The sequence below is a fragment of the Electrona antarctica genome, assembly GCF_951216825.1.
Source record: "Electrona antarctica genome assembly, chromosome: 15".
In the NCBI taxonomy this organism is placed as follows: Eukaryota; Metazoa; Chordata; class Actinopteri; order Myctophiformes; family Myctophidae; genus Electrona; species Electrona antarctica.
In genome coordinates, this window is record NC_136796.1 from 20,912,874 (window position 1) to 20,925,239 (window position 12,366).

The following is a 12,366-nucleotide window of genomic DNA, read 5'->3' on the forward strand; positions in this document are numbered from 1 at the left end:
GGAGATTCCGTGCGAAGCCCCGCGGAAGCATGAGCGTACGTCACAGAGCACATGTTCGGGTCTGTAAGTCCCAGAAAAGATGCGCTGTGATTGGCCAGTAATCACTTGAGTGGCAGCGTGACGTAACGTGCCTTCCACACTTCCGGCATACTTCCTCTCCCAGTGTAAATTCTTCCGCCCCTCCTTCAACACACATCGCTCCAACGAACTGCAGCGGCCAATGAGGCATCTATTTTTTTTATATCTACCGTATGCTGTAACGGGTTTGTTTACGTTGGTAAAGTTGGCAAATGGTGTAAAACGTGTGATAGGGTGAGAAATTACACAAACATTCTCTTTTTCATGATGTGAATATAGCCCTATACATGTATAGGTTTGTGGTGTGTGTGTGTGTGTGTGTGTGTGTGTGTGTGTGTGTGTGTGTGTGTGTGTGTGTGTGTGTGTGTGTGTGTGTAGTGTTGTAACAGACTCTGTGGGTCCCACAGGACATTCGTCTGGAGCCCTTTGAAGACGAGGTCTTGGAGAGCAACATCAAACCGGTTTGTTCTTCTCCTCCCCTCATACCTTCTGTCTCTGCTCCTTCCTCCGCTCATACCTTCTGTCTCTGCTCCTTCCTCCCCTCTTAGGTTCTTACTGTTCACCCGTTGTCACAGCAACAGCGCATGGGTTGAAACAATTTGTGAATTTATTTTCACATTATTCCCTTATCATCACCACCAGGCCCAAGGCAGGGAGGGAGATTCTGTTCTCGCCCCTGTGTGTAGGCTAGTCAGTCAGTCAGTCAGTCAGTCAGTCAGTCAGTCTGTCTGTCTGTCTGTCTGTATGTCTGTCATGAATATTTTGTGTGTTAAATATATCACTCTTATCTTCTCAATACGTCATAATGATCCACATGACATCAGGGATTCTCTGGCGGAGATATGCGTTCCCTCTCGTCTCACTGGTTCTCAACGCAGAGTCCAGAGATACCCAAGGGTCCTTGAGAGGGTTCCAGGAGTATAAATTATTGATATAAGTGGAGTCGGACCCTTACTGTAACTTGTACAAATGGAACCAAATTGACCTTTACTGGTCCATTTGCTTCCATTTGTATGCTCTCAAAGCCTTTCTGTTGGACTTGACTGAACTGCCTGGGGAACGAACCAGGAGACAGAGAAGACAAAAAAGAAGAGACTTGTGGGGCTTTACTTTATTTTGTTTGCCAGGGGAGAAATTTGTCTTGGACACAAAGACCTGCACTGCAGCAAACATACAATACAATACATTACAATACATGACAATAAGGTACACAGTGACACATATACACTGTAGCATATACATAATGTATGTGCGCTAAACACAAGGCAATACATAAAATGCACTTAATCTAGAGTGATTTACAGTAGAAGCAATGTAAACACAAGGTAATACATGAAAGGCATAGACAGTGTAGTGCCTCATAATCAGGATTATAGGTAAACCAAGAAAGTCTCATCATCAAGTATTATAATGTCAAATGTACATAATAGTATCATAGTATGTACATGGAAACTATACAAACAGAGCTGAGAACACAGTGTTCTTCCACTGATGGAAGCTGAATAATTCGACACACGTTCATATAGCGGCATGGCTTCCTCTGCCCCCCCCTGTAGCTGCGAGGCTGCGGCGTGTTCTCGACTCAGCTGAGAAGATTAGAGGCTGCCATCTTTCTCTCCCATCACAGCCCTTTCTTTACACTGACAGAGCCAGGGAGGAGAGGTGTACAGACCTCGGCTGCCTCTTTACACTGCCTCTTTACACTGACAGAGCCAGGGAGGAGAGGTGTACAGACCTCGGCTGCCTCTCGCATGCACAGACCTCGGCTGCCTCTCGCATGCACAGACCTCGGCTGCCTCTCGCATGCACAGACCTCGGCTGCCTCTCGCATGCACAAGACCTCGGCTGCCTCTCGCATGCACAGACCTCGGCTGCCTCTCGCATGCACAGACCTCAGCTGCCTCTCGCATGCACAAGACCTCGGCTGCCTCTCGCATGCACAAGACCACGTCTTTGCTGAGCCGCTATGTCGTGGTCGATGGCACAGACCCATCACCGTCCGCCTGCACAGCGTGCCATCTCTGAATCTTCTTCCCCGAGGCCCCTATAACCCCCCTGTTCGGACGTGCCACATGACACTGGACGACAGTGTGTCTATGCAGATTAGTGATGACTGGAAATGTGTGGGGGGCTTTTTTCCTTGTGTTTTGGTGTTTCAGAGGGGTCATTGCAGGGTTCTACAGCATATCGAGTGTCACTAAGTGGGTGTGTGACTGGGCACAAAGTCAGTAAAAAAAACATTGGAACAGGAGGCGAGCTTGCAGGGGAAACTTTGATCCAGCCCACTAGACAACAAGAAATACCAAAATGTACAACTGCAAAAATACAAATCAAAAACCAAAAACACAATAATGGAGAGGAGAGGCAGAGTGACAACCTCTCCCCATGGCAGCTTACTTTATAGGCCTACTGAGCTGTTTCTCTTATACTCTGCAGACTCCACCCTTCCATTTCCAATCAACCAACCACAGTAGAATAGCAATCCACCCAAAGATGCTCCCCATGTTCTCATCAATCAGCTAACAGGATTAACAGGCACACCTCCATCAGATCTTCAGGCACCAATCACACAAATTAGACAGCTACAGGTTAACGTTACACCAGCTGTTCTCTCTGTGAAACTGAGTGCTGGCTTCCATGCAGGGACCTCTTGAACTGTATGTCGATGGAAAGAGCAGTTCCTCAACGACAATGATCAGATAGACTACATCCTAGATCCTTATTAGAACCGTCTTGAATAATACAACAATAACCTGACAATCTGAATGAAGTGTGCAAAAGCATACACTGTGTGTGGGTGCATTGTGCGCATGGCGGGTGTGTGCGTGCGTGCATCTGTATGTGCTTGTGTGTGTGTGTGTGTGTGTGTGTGTGTGTGTGTGTGTGTGTGTGTGTGTGTGTGTGCGTGTGCGCGTGCGTGCGTGCGTGCGTGCGTGTCAGTATACTATACGAAAATGTCTCCACAGATAAATTGTTTGTCTATTTAAATACTGTAAATAACTTTGGTATTTACATACTGTAAATAGACTGATGACAATTTCTCTGGTCCTCACAAGAGAAATGATGTTTGCTGGTTAGTAGAGTTATTCATCTTAGGCTCTGATTGATTATGCTTACAATTAGGAAAAGATTCGGTTTGGGGTCAGTGTTTTAGGATTAGACGTTTTGAGGTTATGCTTACTGTTATGTCTGTTTCATACTTGCACACCTCGTTGGATACCGACAAATAGCAGATCTACATGCTCAACACATCTGTGTTGTTGTGAGCTATTTTCAGCTTGAGTGTTATGGTTAAAAAGTGGCATTCATAAATTTGCTGTTCTGAAATGTGTGCATGCGTGTGTGAGTGAATTGTAGCTTTACATACTGAGTCGTACTGTAACATATCAGGGTGTATATCTATAGCCTATATACATTTGAGGATTCTGCCACTTTCCACACTCCACTTTCCACAATCCACTAAGTCAGAGTCTGTCATGTATGCGCAGCATGCAGAAGTGCCATTTACTCCTGTGCCTCTGCTCTGACGTCACTCACTTCACCTCTGCGCTCTCCGCCTGTCTTCTCTGTTCACGATCGCGTCGCCAAGTCATAGACCGTGACCTATGCGCAGTATGCGGAACTGCCGTCTACTTCTGTGCTCTGCTGTGCTCTGAAGACACTCACTACACCTCTGCGGTAACAACTTCACACAGCGCACACCACAAGCTGTGTCCACCACAATCACCTCCACAACGACACAGACTTTCACATCGCCTTTTCTTGGAAGACAATCAACAGACAATTTCCACACCGCGCACACAGCAACGATGGCACCATGCAAAACAACACTTCCTTTGGCCATCGCACACACACTGCCAACAGATTTCGCCCATCTCGCCCTGCAGCAACAGCAGCAGCAAACTCCTTTTTCTCATTTTACCTTATTTCTTCACTTGCTACGCAGTCAGAGCAAACGCATACAGTGCTAGCTTCTACATCGTCCCAATATGTTTGTGTAAACATAATGTTCAATTACTCCACACATGTGTCCAAGTCAACACTTGCGGCTGCTGACGTCAATGTCCGCACTTTGCCATCGCTGCATGTATTCTACTACTACACTCCACTGGACTGTAGATTGCAGATTCGGTCCTCAACGGATACAGAAACTGTCTTTGCGCGCGCGTATGTGTGTGTGCAAATTACCGGATACAGTAGGCGTCCTTAAATTAACGCCCTAGATGGCCTACAAAACAAACATTTACATTGCCTGTCTGATTGGCCAACCGAATGTCCCCCGAGCATCACGGAGCATTGACTTGTACCCATCATCCTCTGCCTCCTCTCAGGAAGTGTTACTGCTATGTACATCATTATCGCCATTACTTTTCCCGACGTTGGCATTTTGTTGTCACCTATATTAAACTCATTTTTCTCACGGGGATGTTGGCACTTTGTCACCTGTAGCGTTTCACAGGCACAATTACACACATTTAATTAAAGGACGGATGACCTGGAGAGATGGCCTCAGGGCACATAATGTGGCGAGCTCTATGCGTTTATGAGGGGACCAAACAAGACACAGAACTAACCGCTATGTTTCTAGGCTTTATAAAATAAAATAAAATGAGTGGAGGTTCATCTGTGGAATACTGGCAGTGTGCACAAGACATGTGGTGCTGATGATCACACAGACCAACCTGGCAACCCTCTTATTGACGGCCACTCCTGCAGAGTGTCGATGCGCGTCGTGCCGTTTTATGATGGACACATTTTAATTACCTATCTAAAGCCCATTAAGCCTTATTTAATTAGGCTTAAATGTCCAAGTGAACGTCCCCAGAAGGCTTTTGGAAACCCCCTTGACTATCCCTGGCTCTGTTTCCTTTTCGACAGAAAATCCTGATTTTATATTGTGTGTGCGTGTGCATGGATTAAAGCAAAATGAAACCTCACGACTGAAAAATGTAGACACACAAACACACTAGCACTGTGTGGACAGCATGGACAAGTTTCTCTGAATCAGCTAGCGTGAGTGTTGGGCGGAGTTTCGAGATGTTTCTGAGGTGGAAAGTTTTGCAAAGATATCTGATGTGGGGCTCAAAATTGAGGTGAGGGTAAATTTTTACTCCCAGGTTGGTGAGAGGGGGAGGTCATGTCCGGAAAAGGTGAAGGTCAAATGCAGACCCTAACCAGGGCGGTTTCCGTGCTGTGGGCGCAGCGATAGCCAGATTGAAAGTTTTCACAGAGGTTATTGGAGCTGTGTGGCCACTACTTTTTCCAATATTTTGGAGAGGAAACGGTTTAGTTTAGTTTCAAAGTATGTCCGGGTTTAGGGTTTTTTTTTAGGAGAGGAGTGAGAATGGCAGTACATGTATTATAGGCCTATCGCTAGTTTGACCACTTCAAATGTCTTAAAATAACCAATGACCGAGCGACGTGTTGTACTGTAGATGGCCCATTTCCGGTGCCATCACATGCTTCGATAGCCAAATGACTGTGTGTGTGTGTGTGTGTGTGTGTGTGTGCGTGCGTGCGTGCGTGCGTGCGTGCGTGCGTGCGTGCGTGCGTGCGTGCGTGCGTGCGTTCTCCAGCACATCCTGCTAGTGCAGCGGCAGCTGTCGGTGCTGGAGGATGAGCTGGAGGAGTTCCGCTCGGCTCTCAGACAGTACATAGAGAGTGCCTGCACCCAGACCGGCTGCTTACAGTCAGTTCACCTTCACCTCCTCTCACTCCGTGTTGTGTTTTGTATTGCGTCGTTTTTGCATAATGTTTAGTAGTAGGCCTTATTTAACCATATATATATTCAATAAAATAGGTGACATAGTGTCTTTGTAATAATAAAGGAGCATGACAAACTGATTTTGTAGTTTGTTTTTTCTGGTTCAAATTATAAACCACAGCAGATTAAAAACATGGTAGGCTAGTCGGCAACACAGCTGCATCTAATCAAATGAATTAGGTGTGTCCAGCAGCATTCACCATATTCACACGGCGGGCATCTTGACGTTAAGTTAATGAAATTCCACCCCGCTTTTTCGATTGCAAAATGCCAACATGGCCACCATGTGAATTATGGTCTATTGCTGTGCCATGGCAATGTGCAAACACAGACAATCGTCACCAGTATTGCACTGACACACCTGATTAGCTAAAGCTGTGTATCTTACATCACAGTGTATGTAAGCAACGTGCACATGAAGTCGCTCGGTATTCAGTACATCAATGATGTAGGCTTCCAGGGGTAATGGGGTGATAAAAACACAGAGAGAGGGTGATTAGTTTGTCCTATTTTGTCAGCTGCCATAATTATCAGCCTCGAAGCTGCACTGCAGATGAGCAATTAGCACAAAGCTCAAATGAACATCGAGAACCAAACATTCTGTCATGTGATCATTTCTCTAAAGAAGCATCTCCACAGAGACCAGTTCTCAAAAACAACTAGTAGTTTGTTTATTTGCGTTCATTTAAATGCTCAGAGTGAAACACCATGACAAAACTACTTTTGCTTTTGTTTATTAAATGTGTAAAATATACGCTGCAGCAGTTAGCTATAGCTATAGTTATCACCTGTGCTTCACAAAATGTACAATTAGCACTGGATGGAAAACAACTCAAATAAAATTGTCAGTGACTGCAACGTGATATATTTGCCCTAACGGCTTCACTTGTGCTCTTTCTCTCTGTCTGTCTGTCTATCTGTCATTCATATTTCATTCCTGGCAGTATTGCAGTTCAGCGGCTGCCAAATGAATCACACTTCATTCTCTATGAGTTCTGGCAGCACAACAACGTGTGGAAGAAGTAAGTATATCTACACAGTACAGCTCCTATACTGTAGCTCACGTACATACATCATCACAGCTCGGCCTCGCCAAGTTCAGACCTTGCTGGAATGAACCGTTGTACTCCGTGACTAATGAGACCAATGATAGGCCGTGCTGCGAGGTGCCGTTTCGTTTGGGTTAAAAGTTCTCCGCATTACATCCTGCAGTATTTTGTCACAAGCCAGAAATGTATATAAAATTGTATAACCAAAAAACGAAAATCTTGTGCTGCTGTTTTTGCTTGTAAAATGTGTTATATTGATTTTGGCAACACAAAATCTTTCTCAAATCTCATAAATACATATACCTAACATCTGCAACAAGTATTGGTGCCTTAGTTTACTATGTGCATTTAGATCATGAAATGTAGCAAACTAAAGCAACTAAAGTGATTGGCACCTAGCACAATGAAACATACACATAGAAAATGTAGCCAAAAGCTTATGTTTCATACTTAGAAAATGTCACAACCTACTGTGTAATGAAAGATAGAAAAGAAAAGCAGGGCAGCTTGGCCCAAAATGGCTGAAAATCTATCAAAAATGTTACCAAAAATGGACAAGACTAAAAATAAATGCACTAAAGGTCAGAATTATTACGACATATGGTATGAAACATTTATACAAGTACCACAAAGTGTCACAGCATCTGACATTTGCACATGGATGAGGAGAACAGATTTTCGTTTTCTAGGCTGCCATGATGATGATGATGATGATGATGATGATGATGATGGTGATGTGTTTAGGTTATGACGTGGTTTTTATTCATAGTTTTAACACATTTGATGCTAAGGACGGGTATACTCGTCCAATTAAATGAATACGTGAGGTGCTCTAGACAAGTATACTCGTCTTAAGATCGATATAAGAATGCCTCGCTATTTTCCACTTTTGCTCCGGTTGCTAGGCACGGTTACTAGGGTCTCGTCTGCACTGCGTCTGTGCGACCCAACCACATTAGCTTCTGTAGGCCTATTAGCCACAGCCTTTGCACGCTCTTTCAATTAAACTACAGGGGGGGGGGGGGGGGGGGGGGTGCTCATACAGTGCTCATGTCCAAAACTGTTACTTTTCAGGATTCCATTTTAGAAAACAACAAAAGTAGCAGATCTACATGCGTCTCGAGCTTGTGGATCTGCTACTTTTGATGCTTTTGTGTGACGCATATGATCAAGTAGGGAGTTACAGCCAGACAGCGACAATGTATTTGTGTGGTTCAATAAAGCTGTGTGTGTGTGTGCCCTGTGCGTGCAGTCACCTGCAGAGTGTGGTTGAATAAAGCTGTTTGTGTGTGTGTGCCCCGTGCGTGCAGTCACCTGCAGAGTGTGGTTGAATAAAGCTGTTTGTGTGTGTGTGCCCCGTGCGTGCAGTCACCTGCAGAGTGTGGTTGAATAAAGCTGTTTGTGTGTGTGTCCTGTGCGTGCAGTCACCTGCAGAGTGTGGTTGAATAAAGCTGTTTGTGTGTGTGTGCCTTGTGCGTGCAGTCACCTGCAGAGTGTGGTTGAATAAAGCTGTTTGTGTGTGTGTGCCCCGTGCGTGCAGTCACCTGCAGAGCAACTACAGCAAGACCTTCCAGAGGGGGAATGTGGACTTCCTGGAGACCCCGGAGATCATCGTCACCATGTTGCTTCCTGGTAGGACGTTTCTCCTGAAATGTGATCGAAATGCTTACTCAAACCAGGACAGTCACACCTTTATTCTCGCCTTCCTGCATGGTCGGCCTACTGTACATGTGTGGGTAAAGGCATATTCATAGTCCAGTTTTCGGTGAAGAGGTGACCACCGAAAATTACAACATGACGTCAGGCCGCAGTGGTCACCGCTCACACAACACATCTCTCTGTTTTGGTCACCTCTTCACCGAAAACTGGACTATGAATAGGCCTTTAGTCCTCTCATGGGATGTGGGATATGGCAAGATTGCAGTTTATGTTAGGTTTATGTAAGGGTTAGGGTGAGGGTTTGTCGTAATCTGGATCAATCAGTAATGAGCTCCATGCACACACGCCATTTTGGAAAGAACTTGGGGCCCCTTCCCTACTTCCCTCACAGGTGTTACCGATGATACTAATGAAGGCTATGTTCCATTCTGGTCAAACAGAGTCAGGGTGCTGCTATTGTGCATAATTTGCTCACACTCTGCTACACCAGTGGGTCTCAATGAGTCCTTGAATGGGTTCCAAATGGCCCTGCACGTGTCTGAAAGTCTGTGAGTGTACAAATTGAACCCAATGGACGCTTATGGGTTCATTGGGTTCCATTTGTACAATCTCAGAGTTATGGGGGTACTTGAAATTAAAAAAGTTTGAAAACCACTGTACACTACACTACACTACACTACACTACACTACACTAAATGGAACAGAGCCTTAATTAGTATCATCGGTAACACCTGTGAAGGAAGTATGGAAGCGGCCCGCAAATAGTAAGCGTTATTCTGTGTGCATATAGCCCATCGATGAGGCAATAGGAGTCGGAGACAACATTCTAGGTGGTCCATCCCCGCTTGTCTCCTGTCTCCCACACAGCCTCGTGGTGGGTGCTCAACAACAACTGAGCGCGGACGGACCCCCCGCGCCCTGGATCATCACCTCCTCCATCAGCACAGCGTGGTCACAGAGAAAACGGGTCCAGTTATGACGTCAGGATGTACAGGACAACAGCGCACACACACACACACACACACACACACATGCACACACACACACCCACACACACATTTTAATGAGCTCTGTTCTCCGTTATGTATTGGGTGGTAGTTGTGCTGCTAACGTGTGTCTGTTTAGTTTACACTCGTACAAGTTGCTGTTTCCAATGCGATGATCAGACGGTGACAGCGTCACTGTGTTTCTATAGTGTTACTGTATGTCGTCTCATTTCACGTTTTCAAATGTATACACATATTTTGAAAATAGCCGATCTACAAGCTCACAAGATGGGCTATTTTCAAATGGCTGTTTGTTTTGTAATAATAATCAAAATGTACAAAGTAACTAAAGTTTTCAAATAAATGTAGTGGAGTAAAATATTTGCCTCTGAGATGTAGTGGAGTAGAAGTGAAAGTACTGGAAATTGGAAATACTAAAATAAAGTCTATATACCTCAAAATTTTACTTAAAGGACCACTTCACCACTTTTCAACCTATCTTCATATAATTGGTCCTCACTAATAATCATGATAAAATGGCACGATTTTTGTCTCATAGGAGGGCTGTGGGCAGTTTAGAAACCGTCTTCCAGTGACATCATCATTAGGCATTAGGCATTACAAAAATGTTTAGATTTTCATTATCGTGAGAACGATGGCTTCCATTTTCGCATTGCAACTTTTCAGGACTAGAAAGCCTGCAGTTTTTATTAGCTTGTATTCACCATCGATGATGTCACTGGAAGACGGTTTCTGAACTGCCCACAGCCCTCCTATGAGACACGGACCGAGTAGATTTTTCATGATTATTAGTGAGGACCTATTATATGAAGATAGGTTGAAAAGTGATGAAGTGGTCCTTTAAGTACAGTACTCACGTAAATGCACTTAGTTACTTTCCAGTTTCCACCACTGCCCACACGTACACCTGGTTGTTTTATGGTTACAAAAATAAGATTTGCTTTACAATTAGGAGAAGGTTGGGGTTATGATTAGACATTTAGAGCAGTGGTTTTCAACCAGTGGTCCTTGTCTCCAGGTGGTGGTCATTTAGCTGGTGGTGCCCAGCTAAATGATGGAGAGTTGGGACTCCAGGTGGTGCCCAGCTAAATGATGGAGAGTTGAGATCTTTAACTCTTGAGAGCGTAAAACCAGCATGAAACTATATGGGTCCATTTGGTTTCATTTTACACTCTCAAGAGTTAAATTATTGTTAAATTTAAAGAAGTCTACACAATTAGAGAATGTAGAAGAAGAATTGTTATTTGGATCAACGTTTGCCTGTTCTCTCTCCTAATGGTACCAACATCAATACAGCATGGAATTGTGGACAAAATCGTATCCAACGTCAACAAAACCTTCTCTTTGGATCTGAGAGGCTTAAATGTCATCAAAGGGTGGTCCATGCGGCTCAGATTCTGCATGATTAATGGCTCTTGATATGAAAAGGGTTGAAAAACCACTGATTTAGAGGTTATATTGATTTAGGGGCTAGGGTTGAAGTTATGTTTGATTTATACTTACTTGCCTCAGAGGTGTGCACCAAAAATAGCAGATCTACAAGCACCACAACATGTCACGCTGCGATGCATTGTGAGCTTGCAGATCGTCAATTTTGGCTTCAGGGTTTAGGGTTAAAAATGACAATGAGCAAATCGTCTCTGTCGGGTGGAAACCTCATAGCCGATGTCCTAAACCGTTACTTTTCAGGATTCAAATTCAAAAGCATCAACTTTTGATGCTTTTGTGTGACACTGTAGTATGATCAGTATGATCGTTAATTTACAAAAAACATAAAAAAGGGAAAATATGGAGTGGTTTTTGCCCGGCAGCAGTGAAATGGTAAAATGGCATAACATTTCCTTAACAGGTAATTTAAACGTGCGTGTGTTTGAAAGGGTGTGAGAGAGACAATGGAAGAGGAGAGAGCTCTTCTTGAGTGTTCACTATACCGGTATTCTATCATTTTCATATTCAATGTGTCTGTAATGTGTGTAAATCTATTCGCTGTTTCAATCACAGTCGATAAATAAATATAATATTGTTGTTGTATTTCATGCGTATATGGTCATGGGGAAATAGATGCTGTTTATCTCTAGCAGTGAAATAAGTCAGATGTATTTTTGGAGAAATTCCACATACTGTGCGTGTGTGTTTATTAATTTATTTCCTCCCACTCTTGTGCGGAAATAAGTCCACATTTAGAACGAATAAACCGATTTAATCTTGCTCATGCAGGATAATAAAAGAGATGTAGTTAATAATTGAGTTGCAGATTTTATATATATATATATATATATATATATATATAAGCCTATATTAGTAATAAAAAAATCAACTACATGGATTAGTCTTGTTAATCACTTACGTGGAGTATAAATTGTGAAAATAGCCGTTGTAGGCCAAGTTCCTGTGTCACCTCGTTGCTAGGCAATAGTTGAAAAATAATCATGATTTTGATTTGAAGTCATATCAGCCCGATCACAAAGCCTTATGTATGTTGCCTCTCCAAGTGTTGTCTTTGTTCAAAACATTGCAAATGTCTCCCCCTCATGGACATAGATGGGTACTACCGCCAATACAGCAGGCTGAGAAATGTTGAGTGCCTCTTTCCTAAAACAATTCCTTGACAAGATTTCTTTGAAAATCACTTCGATAAAACATCTTTCAATGTATAGTTCTGTGGCAAGGGTTAGTCTCTTCATAGCCATGTATGATCAAACAATATTACCCATATCACCTCCTGCCAGGCATGCCAAACCCTCTGTCTGTCACACACAAGTAATCTCCACACAGGATCAATATTAAGGTAGATTTCTCTGCCCAGGTG

At 43.7% G+C, this 12,366-nt stretch overlaps 1 protein-coding gene across 1 annotated transcript in view; it reads left to right on the forward strand.

The window, feature by feature from the left end:
- necab1 (N-terminal EF-hand calcium binding protein 1) overlaps nt 1-9,558 on the forward strand; it is a gene marked incomplete at its 5' end in the record, with an annotated part of 50,929 nt that extends 41,371 nt beyond the window's left edge. Inside the window, 5 exons of the mRNA XM_079522584.1 lie at nt 486-539; nt 5,655-5,767; nt 6,787-6,864; nt 8,432-8,523; nt 9,418-9,558. Coding sequence (XP_079378710.1) covers nt 486-539; nt 5,655-5,767; nt 6,787-6,864; nt 8,432-8,523; nt 9,418-9,446 — 366 coding nt within the window. The 3' untranslated portion in view covers nt 9,447-9,558. The remainder of the gene's footprint in view (nt 1-485; nt 540-5,654; nt 5,768-6,786; nt 6,865-8,431; nt 8,524-9,417) is intronic.
- Between the last annotated feature and the right edge of the window lie 2,808 nt (nt 9,559-12,366).